Raw genomic sequence first — 15032 nt, 5'->3', positions numbered from 1 at the left:
AGCAGATTCTTAACAACAATGAAATTGTAAAATAGTGGAGAATATTTTTTTCCTGAACGGTCGTAAACAAAATGTGTTTCTCGAGTGACTGTGCAGCTCTTGACAACCCTGATTGGTAGCAGGGCAAAACAAGCTCTCATCTCCAAGATGCTGCTCTGATGTCTCATCTGAACCCTGCAGGAGAGAGCCGGAAGAAATCTTCCCTTCACACACACACACACACACACACACACACACACACACATACGGTCCTCTGAAACATTTAAAGTCATTATACACGTACAGTAAAGTGCCTTATAAGAGGGCACAAATCACCATGTTGCTGGAATAGCGAGACTGGTTTCTATGACAATTCCAAAGGCGTGTAATTCTGCAGGCAATTCAGGAGGCTTTCTTCAGGCAATTGTTGCAACAAGCCGAGGTGCAATGCAAAGTGTGTGTTATTGAAATAGTGCAGCAGCAATCTCTGCTCATTTAGAGACATTTTCATCCCGGGGAAGTAAACGTAGATGTAAAAAAAAAAAAAAACATTACCGCACATAAAGCCTTAAAACATGAAATCTGGGAGCTGAATGAGGTGTTTGTGTTTTTTTTTTTTAAATCTGCGAGTGTGATACACCATCGAATGAGCAGCTTTTTAACTGATGGACAGAAGATGGACGGAACATCTGGAAAGCACATTATGGTCTCACTGCCGAGGATATTTGCAGGTGTAAAAGCGCCAGGCAGTGAGAATTTAAAGCCACATTAGAAAACATAAGTATTCCGTCACTGGCAGCAGCAGATGGCATCAGGAGAAACTGTTTGAATTTAGACCAGCTGAGAAGCCAGAAATCACAAGAACGTGATGCAAACACACTCATCAGCTCCAGAAACTCTGTGATTCCTCACACCGCAGCAAATTCATCATGCCATAGGCTGGGATTTGCACTCTAAGAAAACAAAATGCACATTGTGTAGAGTGAGGGAAAGACTGTCATTCTGGTTAAATGTTACTGAAGAAGACATGTTGAGTCCTGAATTCAAGTCACTGTGACACTTCACAGCCCAGTCACCAGGATGACAGTAGGATCGCCAGGTCATTTGCAGTGTGTCGTGGGCTGGAGTGTGTTCCATACTGACATTTCTGCAGAACGTGTCATATCATGTGTCCACATTACATGTGCGTGACTTTCGGAAGGGAGCAGTGGGGAAGTTATGTGTGAGAAAGCTGCCAAGCCAGTGACTGCAGTTCAGCACTGCACCGTTAACTAGGAAGCGTCACACCACTGGATATTTTTAAGGAGACCTCGGGGCAATTTACAGCTGTGTTGGTGACGACAAAAAACAGATATTTTTGACAAGACCTCGGGACATATTTGCGTGTCAAAAATAGGTATGCAATTAAAAATATGATGTTATCCCAACCCTCACCAAGTGAACAGACCTAATCAGAACAAAAGCACGGCCATCTCACATCATGAATCATTAAATTACTAAACTAAATAAATGTAAAGTTGGAACATATCTGTACTTTGCAGAAATGTTGATTGCCAACATTTATACGCAGGGAAAACAAATTAAATTTTAATAACTAAAAACTAATTTGTCAACTGTCAATATCAGTACAAAAAAAAAGACAATATCATTTCCTAAATTAGGGGTGCATTATTGTAATTTCTAGCAGACAGGAACAGCACAGCAGAGGTTGGGGATTGACGACAATAAACAATTAAAGTCAGAGGCTACAGGTGAATGTTAGATTGGAGGCACGGTTTATGAAAATCTGCATGAGAATCAGATCATACAGCTGCTTCATTGGCAAAGGTTTGTTAGGAGGCGAGCGGTGTGGCTGCACTGAATATATCGTGTCAGCAAATCTTTACACAAACGTTACTTTTATTATCCAAACTGTAGATTCAGCCTCACAAGTGCTCTGGAGTGTCGATAGTCGCACTGTCCTGATTTTATCAACATTAATTTGGTCACTTTGAACGGAGATTGTCTCACAAGCTGACCGGACACACAGTACGGCATCGTAACGAGGAGAAGAAATGTGTTTCTGCCAACGCTTTAGGCTGAAGAAAATCAGATTTTAATATTCTTGCATGCAGTAATATAGTTTTAATACAGAGCCTTGTGCACACGGTCCATCCCCTGACTTATCTCTGGTATTAAATCTTTGGCAGCTCCATGAGGGAGGAAGCTTCAAAGTCTTCCAAAAATATCCATAGGAGCACGTAATTTATTCTGGACTTGGGTCTTAAAAAATCTTCATTACACTATCTTAATTTTTCATGAAATAAGGGTAAAAGTGAACATTAACTTTAGTGGAGTGGAGAAGAAGAGCCTCATTTCAAAATGGTGATGTTTTAAAGGACATCATTAAAACAGGTAAAATTGAATTAGAAGAACATATTATCTAGTTTTATTGGTAGTTTTTAAACCTCTTTTTAAGAACATTAAGCACTTTTTTGGTATTGCAAAGGGGTGGTGAAATAAGTAAGGCCGTTTAACCAATGTAGAACAGAGGATAGGTAAATCAACATTAAACATTTCTTCAAGCTCTGTACGCTAAAAAATACATGTTTACACCAGCAGAAAGGCTGTCTGAAATCTAATACATGATCTCAGAACATGTTCAACCATCAGATTACACTGTTCAGAGACAGAGCAGACAAATTAATGAATATCAATTTGATTCTTATGTCAGCTATACAGGGTGTTCAGTCGGCAGCTCTGTAATTGATGGGATATTGTAGCAGCAGAAGTGTCTCAACATGAAAGTCCTCCGGGGAATTGCCTGTTGACATTCCCTGTTTGTAATACGGCATTAAGCCTCATCCTGACGCGCTCCAGTCAGGAGGTTACACCGTTCAATAAAATCTTTGTTTGCCGAGCCAAAGACTGAACTACAAGTTCATATCCAGGGTGACAAAATCCTCCTTTTATTGTTTGAGAGGAATATAAAGGCTTTTAAGTTCACCTTTAGTCAGTGACTTTAAAGTAATCAGTGAAATAAATCTGCCGGCTTTTAATCACAGCCTGATTTTTCTGGCATCCGTTTGCTTTGACAGAGTTATTACATTATCAGATATGAGAAAATCTTATTTGGGCTACACTTACTCAAGGTTATGCTATCTATCCAACATACTGGTGCTGAAAAATGACTTCAAGGTGAGCCAGATTTCATTTAGATTAACCCCTCAGTTTTGAATTTATGCATTTCTTTTTGCCCTCTTTTGCTTTACATTCAAAGTTAGACAGAAATCCCGAAAACTTTTATTTCAGCGGGACAGAGGAAATGTGACCTGACAGGAAGTGAAAGATTGCTGATCTTTGGCCTTAACTGACAGCTGGGCAGATGCATAATGATGTGTACGTGTAACGGAGGTCGGTAGAGGATAGAAGATGACTCAAGGGAGACAATAGAAGTCATTAATAGCCAGTAAACGAATTTGATCACTCCATTTATTTACATTGGAGCTTCTCTCTTAAATTCGTGCAGGACTTTGTGAGGTCGGTTTCAATATGAGCTCTAGATGAATCAGAAATATTTTCCTAAAATAAAACATTTACCTAAACAACCAGAAGGCCCAAATAGTCAGGAATTCATACAGACAGAGTTTGCCAAAGTTTACAAAGTTCCTCCAAACTCAACAACAAAATTGAGTGATTTTGTTTTAAGGGGCCTTGCTTTCTCCACTGGGAAACCAAAGATGTTGTCTGATTTGGTTGCCATTTACTGCATTTGTTAAAAAAAAAAAAAAATTGGCATGTTAACGTATTAAAAGGTTCTTTTTTTGTAAATGTAGCGTTAATGTAGAAATCAGTTGAAGCAGTGCTTTTAAACAGCGTGTTTCTCCTCGATCCTCTTGAAACAGACAGCGTGTTCACAAACATCTGTTGCTGGGCAGGTTAAGAGAGCGCCAACATGTTATTCCCATTACAGTGAACCACATGGAAACCAGACAGCGTGTAATCCATTATGCCGTGTGCGCACACACTGCTTACAGAATGTGGTCACCTGCGGCCCCAGATCTCCGCTGAACAGCGGTCTGAGTGATTGGATCTAAAACCTGTCCTCAAGCGGGCATTCACACCTGTACTTGGAGCTGTCCACTTGCGATTGGATCACTCAGGATGCATCTTGCTACCCTGTTTAAACAGCCTCCGAGACAACATCACGGCGACGGTTCACAGGTACATGTTCGGGCGCCAGAAATAGCTGCAGCCGTGCTAACAGTTATGCATAACGACAGCTGTTCTGATGCTGATGGAGAGCCTTGATGATGACACGCAGGTGTACTTTTTCTTCGCATAATGAGCGGTGGAGCAGTCAGCACACAGTGTTTAAGAGCATCTCTGCATTCATTAATGGATAACTGTGAAGCTCACATATGTGCGCCAGTTTCAACAATTACATTTATAAAACAGAATCCGGTGTTCGTACATCCTCATAAATCTGTTAAGAATACGTATTTCTGTCTTTGTGTGTACACACACATTTAGACATGAAACTTCACAATTTTATGGATCCGACCCCTGATGAGGGTTTTTTAACACCTTGGCTTCTTAAAACTCAGAAAAAAACACAGCAGAAAAGCCACAAGAATATAGAGCGGAGCACCTGTAGCCTTCTGTTGAGCGCGCTGCTTGAATAATTGCCAAATCTTTGATAGACCAATCTGGAAGCTGTCGTCGTCTCTGTTCTCGCTGCGGAAGCTGACGGACGTCCTGAAGCATGTTTGGTCTCATGTTTGATTGGTAATGTTTGCAGACTGTTGTTTGGCAGAACAAACACCACGACTGAGGACAGACATTAGGTAGTCAAATGGTGTCAAAGTCACCTTGTTCATTTCCTGTAACAGTTGTTGTTTATTTGGACTGAATGCGAGATGATGTCATCTTTCATTGTTTTCAGGGACTTTTTGTTGTTTTCGAGCAGACAGAGATGTGAAAGTGAGAGGAAGAGTGACAAAAGCAGGCAGGCTATGATATCCATTCATTTGCATAACATTATGCTTCGCTTCCCAATGGAAATGAATGGAAATCAATTCAGATTATTACGGGATGAAAATAGGATCTTATTATAACCAAATGAAGGCTTTAAAAATTCTTTTTTTTTTTTCTCCCCCCATTTGACAGATCTTCTGACAGGTGATTTCTTTTGGTGGATGTTGCTTCTACTGAAGCTGTCAGTGAGCATCATGAGAATAAATCAAACCAACAGAGTCGGCGAGTCCCATTCGCTGTTTAACTAAATGTTGGGACAAGTATCACACATCACTCAGGAAGCGCTGGATCATCAGCGATCCAGGCAGCACTCACAGAAACAAAGTATGAACTGCTTCCTACGAATGGTGTGCTGAGGAGTCGGGATGTTCATCAAGCTGAAAGAACAGAACAGGTGCAACAATAGTGATGATCAGATACCACAGAACGGTAGATATAAGAGAAGAACAGCATGGCATTATCAGATTACTGTTCATTTATTCAGTAGAGGGTTGAAGTCCACTGAACTCATCGCCTCGCTCAACACGTGTCACAAACACCAAGATGGTGAAAAACTAGAGTTAGAGGTACTGAAAAGGATGGAAATCTCAATAAATCTGGTCATATTGACACTTGCAGTTATGTGAAAGGAGAGCGGCTAATATACAGGGCGTTTAATGAGACGGCATCACTAACACGACCGTTGGCTGTGTAGTCTTTATAATAGCAAACATATCTCCTCAAGCTTATATTATATTGGTTTTATGATGAGCTGAGACTTTACTGAATCAGAAAATGATCTTTTAAACTGACAAACACCGTATCTGTGATTCATTCACAGTTCAAAAGGATAAAAAAAAAATGTGCTTGTCTCTCTTGTTTCACTACCACACAAAGATTTTCTGAATTATTGTTAAATGGGGCAAACCGGGAGAGCTGCTGTTATATTAAAAACCCCACTTGGTGCTGTCTAAGGTCAATTTAATTCAGTGCAAAACGGGCAAAAGTGATAAACTCCAAATTAATTCTCGATAAAACTCCAGGACCAGGTCTCAGTGCAGTATAACTTCCTGTGAAGGGAAAAATACATTTCTGCTCCAGATGTTACTGAGTGTTCGGACAAAACACAGCGCGAACATTTCGCACAACTAGATCACATACAGAGTCGATGATAAGACGCGATTAGACGCTACGACTGCAGCAATGACAGGCTGAAGATCAGAAAACTGGAGTAGAATAAAAAAAACAGGGTCTCCCCATAGATAGTTAGAAGAGTTTGAATGCAGGACTTTTATTTTTAACGGTGTATTTCTACGTGGCCAGCAAATTCTATCAACCACATAATGAGAAAAGGCAGCTCAGTAATTTGTTTTTCTAGGAGTTTTGCTTTTCACGTCCTGCGGGCAGAGATTATTTAAAACAATATCCATCCATTGATGAGAGATTTAGGCTGATAAGATGAGTATAACTTTACATAAACCTTGTGCCAAGTGCTATTTTAATTCTTAAAGTAGAAAAAGTCTCATCCCTTTCTATTAATGCCATTCTATGTATTAAATCTCCCTTTAAAAGTAGGTATGTCTTCAGATAGGCTGTTATCCTTAATCATCAAAATCCTTGGCCTGCCGCCCAGAGTTTGATGTTGAAACTCTGGAAATGCTTAGAAACAGAATCAGACGCATTCAGCTTGACTTGAGCTGAAGACTCAGCCCGCGGTGAAATACACCACCGTCATAAAAAATGTATCGATTAACAAAAAGTTAGAGGTCAAACAGCAGTTGCCAAACGGAACACAAGCGCATGAGGGCATCAGATTTTAATGAAATTCAGGAGTGAAAAACACGTTTTAAAATTCCTTTTGTGCGAGAAGCCAAAACATGCAAATAAGAGGCTGAACTTTTCTAACTTCTTGATATCACAGACGGTAATTTAAGGCCAAGTACATGGTGGGAGAACTTTAAAGCCTGAGAGTGAAAAGGTCCAACTTTGATGCCACTGTGACGACACTGTGCAGAAATAGTTTTTAATCTGACAGCAGACTCTCATTGGTGTTTTCAGTTTATTGCTGCTCTCCCATCAGGCACTGTAATGCCCTCTGGACATGTGTTTGACATAATCCACTTCCTGCCCCTCTAATAGAAAGAACCTTCCATTACACCCACACAAGTCTGACACATGCAGTCTATAGCAGGTACCCACACTTAGTCAATAATAAATAAGGCACTAACATCCGATTTTGTATCTAATAAATGAATCATTGTGCTGTAAACTCTCTGTAGGAAGTCACTTTGTTTCATGTGTCTGTCTGCTATACAGTACATCTGTATCAAGATGTAAAAGCCCCTTATTTCAGTGTATATGCACCTTTTAAAAAAAAAGGAACAGTTCTTATCTGGCCAATAAATGTGGCCGTGTATACAGGTAGCAGCAGCCAGATAGCTGAGCCGAGTATAGCAGTTAGCTTGCTCTGTCGAAAAAAAAACCCCCAACAAAATCTGCTATGGATGTATAAAAAGAAGGACACACATTTATACTAAAACACATGTGAATAATTGTATCTGATGCTTAAGGTGAAAGTGGAACATACTTTATGCAGAGGGTAGATTCTGGATTTCCCTCTGATGTCCTTGTGCCACTCTGCCTTGAGCAACTCCGTCCAATCTGCAAACCCAGCCTCAGGCTGTCAGCAGCCAAACCCGGCAAGAAAACCACCCTGGTACTGTCATCAGCCTGGCCTCCATCTTGTTGGTGGGCAAGACCGTATGACCGGCCAGAGATGATGGAGCCACAGACAACATGTCTGTAGTTAAGCTTTGGACTAAACAGCAGAGATCAAATGTGTTAATAGTGAGATTGGGAGGTCTTAATAGGCAGATTTGTTTAGCTTACTGTTGGAGGAGCCGGGCTAGCTGTTTCCCTCTGTTTCCCCCTCAGCTAAGCTATGCTAATCGTCTGCTGGCACCAGCTTCTTACATAAAAGACATTCTCGACAAGAAAATAAGCGCATTCATCAAAATGTCAGACTTTTGTTTTAAATAACTAGTTTTGACATGTTAAAGGGTCAGTTGCAGTTGTAGCTGACATATGTCTTACAGGTGGGGCTGACTGAACATTTCTTCAAAGTGAAATCGGACTTTCATCAGCATCAGGTTGCTTAAGTTTCAAGTCTGAATCCCAAATGTCTTCAGACAAACTTATAAGTTGGGAGAACTGCAGCTCAGACTGTTGGTTTTAATTTGGCCTGAAATCACCAAAGACTCCTCAGAAAGCAGAGAAATGAATAACCTGACAGAGTAGAACGTTTTTCTTGATGCTGACCTGAAGCAAATAAGATTTTCAGACGCTGCTGTCTGTGTTTCCAGCATGTGTGTCAGGAGAGGTTTACTTGCACGTCTTCTGCTGTGAAAACACCAAATTCACCTTCACACGAGATCGCCTCTCACACTTTTGTCTTCACTGTGCTTATCTTGACGTTCATCCCTCACGGTGTCCCTTTGAATCACAGCCTCACTTCTTTGACACTCAAAGTGCATGTTGTTAGTCAATCCAGTCTCATCGGTGTGTTTACAAATCACACAACTTTACACTATGAAACTGTATGTAGTCGGCTAAAGTCCAACTCGCTTGCGGTTGATACCAAAATCCTTTTTATTAAATTCTGTGGATAGTGGATCATTAGTCAGGTGACTTTGTCCGTATGGTGACAAATTCTTTATTTAAATACATTAAAAACTAAAATCTAACTCAGAGAAATTCACAGATTTACTCGAGTTGATGTGATGGTATGTTCAACCTGTCAAATGAACACATTAAATGCACCTGAATAATTCTAAAACATTCATTCATTCACACACAACAAAATGATTTGAACTGTTTATTAGTAAGTTGGATCTCATGCGTTCGGCTTTTCCACCGCTTTCGTCTGTTTCACGGCCTGCTAATTAAAAATTCCTTATTTTGTTCCCGATGTTTCACCCTTTAACAGCTTTATTGTGTGGTGTAAACATTCACATTTTCATCTTTGGCTGATCAACTTGTAGGCAGATTTAAGTTTGCTTGTGGTTTTGTTGCCCCGCCAAAACATTTTCAGAGTTGGGATCATCGTTGTCGTAGATGTAGAGATGCTTGACGAATATTCGTAAGTTCCATTTTCACTCTCATCGTTTTTGTTTTTTGATTTTATTTTTTTGCATGTGTTATCATCATTACTGTCATTCATAATCATGTTTCACTCATAATCCTTGTCCTTAACCCTGACCCTAATGTCAGACACAGTCAAAGAAATGTTAACCAGTCGTTCAGAGCAGTCCTCGTGTGTCATCCTCGACTGTAATGTTTGGAAAAGGCCAGAATCTGACATATGAAACAGTTTAGGGCTGAGTGAGGGCTGCGTGGTTATGTTTGTGCAGATCAGGATCGGTGACCTTACACTGCCACAATAGTAGCTTCTTTCCTGCATAATTGAATCACATCTCCTCTGTTGGAATGAGCAGGGAGCAGTCTGTCGATACAAATTCAATAGCAGCATACAACTGTGGTGTTTGGATCTCGACTCTTCTCTCACCCAGAACTGATACCGGTGCATTGTGTTAATTCGCTAAATGCATGACTGTCAGTGAAGAAGAGTCATCATCAAGTCAGCTTCTCATGCACAAGTGGGACGTACGATTTCTTCTAGGTCCGGTGGATTAAATCTACATTATGCAGGTGTTCTGAGCATGTGCACACACAGTCACAGAGCACAGCAGCATTTGGCATTCCTCACCCGGTCCCGGTGCCTCGATTAAAAACTTACACTACCAGCAGCGGAGGATGAAAAATAAATAAGCTAGGCACTTTGCTACATGCTTATTGACTCTAACTCAGAGCTCCGAGTTACAGCTGCGTAACCATATTCACAAGTTTACGCATCACAATGGGTGACACAGGGGGGACACAGTGAACACAGCGCCATTAAAGAGCCTTAAAGCCATTTAAAGCAAGTTTCGAGTGGCACTAGAAGCACAGCGTTTTGAATTCCAATAGATAAACAGTGAGACAATGGGTGCTTCAGACGACATGATGTAACACAAACATGGGCAGAATAACGGCGGCAGTTGTTTTGATTCAAACTGACGGCGGCAGGAAAGAAAACGAGAACATTTTACAAAGTCTGCTGCGGAGAAGCTTCTCACTATTATGTCTGGAGAAGGAGTAAATATGAAAATTAGAAGGAGAAAACTTTCATTGTCAACACAATGTTTCTGGAGCGTCATGACAAAACAGCATTGCAGCATTCAAATAAACAAGTAGATGGGGAAAACCAAACGAATAGCTCCATACAGCTTGTCCAGCGTAATCAGTGTTTCTGAGTGTCCTATTAACACCCTCGATACGCAGGTGAGCCTGTGCACCCCACGATGGGCTTCAAACACTTTAATACGACTTTTCAAAAAGTTTTGGATCTTGTGGTTTCGGATCTTGTGGTTTCCAGAGACGTGGATTATCACTACGAGCTGAATGGAGCAGTTTTGTTTGTGTCAGTTGTTTCATGCGAGCGCTCCAGCTGCAGCGAAGTGAACGCTTAATCGCTGGAGTGCCACTTTAGATAGATACTATTTTGACAGTTAGCATCATGCGCTGTGACAAACCTCGCAATTATTTAAATCAGTCAAAGGGACAGTTCACCCTAAAATTAAAATGACACATTGTCCCTCTTACCTAGTAGAGCTTTTAGTGTTTCTTTGCGGGTTTTGGAAATATCTGCCAAATGGATGTTTGCTTTCTCTTGTATATAACAGAACAAGAAGGCACTCAGCTCGTGCTGCTCAAAATACTAAAAATACACTTCAACAACAACAAACTCAACAGCAGTGTGTCTTTCCAGAAAATCATGAACCGGTTCCCTCAAGATAATCCTCGGCCCTTGTTTGGATCAGTTTGATGTAGGAGCTGTTCTCTGTCCATCAGCTTCACCCACCAACCCTATAACTGTGCAGAAGGAGGCGTGCGTCTACTCGTGGACGAGAGTGTGGGATGTAAGCATTTATGGAGTCGTCCTCGACTGTGCTGTAGTGGCAGCTAGCTTAGTCAGCGAGCCTCTTGTAAATGAGTAGATGCGTGCTTCATTCCGCACAGTTATATTGTTGGAGGGTGCAGTTCGGTTAAAAGAAAATAGTTCCTACATCAAACTTAACTGCAGCAGCTGAGGCAGGATTTTTGGAAAGAAAAATCAATGTACAACTTTTTTTTTTTCTTTTCTTTTTTTTTTTGCCACTTTGACATCAGTTCCATTATATTCAAGAGAAGCACAACATCTCCAAACCGCAACAGCTCACACCAAAACAATCTAGATTGGATAAAAAGCACCACATGTAAGAGGAAAGCATGTGTTTTTTTTAATTTGGGGGCTGAAATATCCACTATTTTCTGTATCTGTATCCGACCCCTCTCACAACTACGGAGCGTCGTTAGTAAGAAAAACTCCAGCTGGCCTACAGCAGTTACACCACCATCTGTATCTGCACCTTTCTGATTCATGGAAATGGAGCCCTCGGTGTAAAAAGTTAGAGGCTGGTTAGACACTTAATGCATCTTTAACACCACAGCTGCTGCTGTAATGAATTCTGCTTTACTGTAAACATAAAAGAAATCATAAAAAAATGAATATATATATATATATATATACAGGCTGCATCCCACATTATAATAAACTGACTTAATACTGAGGATATTACAAGAACAGGCCAAACTGTATTTGAATAACAATTTTTAAAAAAGCATGAATACAGTAGATATTAATTAAACTGACCCCTCTGGCATCACGATTGTTCAGCGTGGAGGAAGATGTGCATGAATATGTATTAAATCTATGTTTAAATCTGAGTTTGTATGTTATTAATGAGTAGAAAAATCAACCCAATCGCCATAGAAAATGTTGGCAGTCTGTGTTTCTGAAAACCACAGATATGTTGAAGGTTCACTTTTCGGTTACACCTTCTGACAAGATGCTTTTATATTTATATATATATATATATATATATATATGTTTATGCTCTGGTTATGTTAAAGGACAATAACCACTTTGTTAGGGATAGGAAAACGTCAGGTTTTGGGTTGTTTTGGAAATTAAAAATACGGCTGGAAATGTGTCCAGGTCTGCTTAAATATATCATGATATAAAATGCCAGTATTCCCTCCTGTACCTCCACCACCTCAAGATATGAAAGTCAGGTCATAAACATGTCATGTGAACATTATTTGAGACGTTTGGCAGAGATGCCAATACAGTATGTAGGCTATGACACATACAAACATCACCAACATTCATCCTGGCGACTGGGCTGATAGACATACTGCTGATATGAGTGTGATACTGTCAGATATTGTCTTTTCAGTAAACCACTTTGTATTCTGTTGTGCACTATAACGTGCTGATGTGATGACACTTCAATTTCAGGTCCAGCCAGCCTTCCTCAGATAAAGGAAGCCGTGTGACCCTGCAGTATTATCCTCTGTCTTCTTCTTTTGTGTCTCCCCCACCTTTTCGCAGGACTCTGGGAGGCGTCCAGAAGAGCTGTTGAACCCAGCTGAGTACATGAGCTACCAGCGCGTCTGCAACATGGAACACTTCCCCGAGTCTCAGCCTGCCCCAGCCTACCCTCCCGTCACGTTCTTGCCTCAGCACCCCTACCAGCAGCACCCACCCACCGAGCCCATGTACTCCAACACGAGCTTCCCCGCCCCGGGCCCTCAGGCGCCGTTCAAGTTCCCCAAGGAGCAATCCGTGTGACATGCCACATAACTTCTAGCTCTGCAAGAGGCAACATGATAGTGCCACAGGAAAAAAAAAAGAAAAAAAAAAAAAAGCTTCATGGAAAATTCTGCTGAACGGATGTGCATCCATCCCCACCTCGCCTTTTCTGTTTTATTTTACAAGATTAAAACGTGTTTTCATCCGACGTGATGAAAATGTGATTCGTGGCCCTGAGTCCCCTGTGTATTGTGCACTGCTTGCTCCACACTGAGGCTGTTTGTAGGACCCAGCTCACCTTGTGATGTTAGCGTAGCCGACACCGACTCCCCTCCTCCACCACTCGTACCCTTCACCCCTCACACGCCCACGCATCCTGTCTGGTTTTTGATCGCCTCCTCACCTTTGAATATGTTGATTTTTTTTTTTTTCTTTTTCATTTTTTTTGCCAACCGCCGTGTACAGAATCGTATCACTCAAGATGTTATTTTTCTCTCCGTCTGCTTTTTATTTTTTACATTTCCCACGGTGGTAGTGACCTTTTGTAGCGACGTGCTTCTTTTTGTTTGTTTTCTGTTTTCCGTCCATCAGTCATATGCTTGCTTCTTTGAAAGTCGTATACTAAACTGTATGTGTGATCGAGTGTGTTCTGGTGAAAACAAAAAAAAAACAAAAAAAAACAAACAATTAATGCCATTTGATTTGTGAAGCTAATTATCAATCTATAATGACATGGACTACCCCTTTAATGACAGTTAATGACCGAGTGTTATGTAAAGATGTGAATTGGCAGTCTCTCAACTGAATCCTTCATTACTCTTTCTAATAGCATTGCTGTTCTGGAGGTCGACTCAATATTTTGGACTATTAGATAAAGCGAATGTTATCCTGATTAGCTACGAAAACAAAAAAAACAAAGGGCTTGATCCGACAGTATCTACTTTCTTCTATTCCTCCATGTATTATTATTATCATTATTATTATTTTATTATTATTATTATTATATAGTTGCCAAAGACATATAGTTTCATTCACTTTTCATCCTTTTTCTTTTATTCGTTAATGCCAGCGTTTACAACTGTCTGATGGGAAATAAACAGAGTTGGCAACATGCGAAACGTTCCCAGTTTACATTTATCGCTTGCCACGTGCTGTATTTTCCATATCTGTGTGTGAAATCTTGAGTTCCTCGTGGAGGTTGGTTTAAGGCTCATTGCATCGAGGGTCCTTTATGTTTGTGCAGAGTTATCAACCAATAGGAGTTGTTTCTTTTTGCAGGTGCAATTGGTGAAGACAATCACATAGCTGGGTTGTCCTGGGAAAAAAAAAAAAAAAATGATTAAAGAGTGTTTAAGTTGTTGGAGTTAATTTTCTTATTCCTGAAGGGAAAGACTTTTTCGAGGACAGCCCACACGTTTAACATATTTGAATATTTTTTTGACTATGATTTGTACTAATATAGCCTAAAGAGTTTCGAAACGGTAAGAAACACTGAAGAGAATAGCTTGCTACTGTATTTTTGTAGAGAATGCTTAGTTATATACGATAGCACGCCACTTATTTTCTGAGTCCATTTTCCACTGTGACTGTTCATTTCAGAACCATACATAAGCTAATGTGCTTGACGAGCCAATTACAGGATACTGCCTCCTACACACAAGCCCTGTAGACACGGAAACATTTGCATAAACTGAAAGTTCACATTTTTTGCCATGTCAGATGTATGTTTGGAAAAAAAAAAACTAATAGAGAAAAGAAGAAAATACTTGTGTTTGTGCTCAATGTGAAAAAAAAAAAAATCCTCGAGGTGTTGAAGGTAATTTAGTGTTACTCTTAACGGTGGTTAATGGGATAGAGTAAAACTTGTGAGACTTTCTCCTGTGCTCACCTTGTTGTCTTGCAATGGCTCGATATGTGTGCTAGCATTTAGTTTAAGCAGTGGCCTCGCGCCGCTGAAGGAGTTTGATATTGCTGTACCTGCTGTGCGAAAATACACTGAAACACTACTTTGTCTTTTTGTGACACATTTATTATACATGAGATCCTTCCTTTCCTTTATTATCACTATTATTATTATTATTATTATTATTATTATTATTAATGAATTAATTATATTATTATTATGTGTAAGTGCGATGACTTGCAGCAAAGTGCTTAAAGTGGCATTTACATGTTTCCATTTTACTGTCAAATCCTCATGTTTTCAGTTGCATTTAATTATTTTGAATGTCCTGAAGATGATTGCCATGTTCTGTTTTTCACCCTCGGACCTTGTTGTTTTGTGTTTTGTAAGACTGTAACATTTAGTTTTTATTTTTTTAAATAT

The 15032-nt window shown here is 40.1% G+C and overlaps 1 protein-coding gene across 1 annotated transcript in view; it reads left to right on the top strand.

The window, feature by feature from the left end:
• Window positions 1-14793, top strand: part of nectin1b (nectin cell adhesion molecule 1b) — a 241141-nt gene extending 226348 nt beyond the window's left edge. Inside the window, exon 12 of the mRNA XM_037122980.1 lies at window positions 12506-14793. Within this exon, the coding sequence (XP_036978875.1) occupies window positions 12506-12745 (240 nt within the window). The 3' untranslated portion in view covers window positions 12746-14793. The remainder of the gene's footprint in view (window positions 1-12505) is intronic.
• The last annotated feature ends 239 nt before the right edge of the window (window positions 14794-15032 follow it).

The sequence above is a fragment of the Acanthopagrus latus genome, chromosome 2 (genome assembly GCF_904848185.1).
Source record: "Acanthopagrus latus isolate v.2019 chromosome 2, fAcaLat1.1, whole genome shotgun sequence".
Lineage (NCBI taxonomy): Eukaryota > Metazoa > Chordata > Actinopteri > Spariformes > Sparidae > Acanthopagrus > Acanthopagrus latus.
The sequence above is the reverse complement of the archived record's forward strand: the minus strand, read 5'-3'. Positions and strand labels throughout refer to the sequence as shown.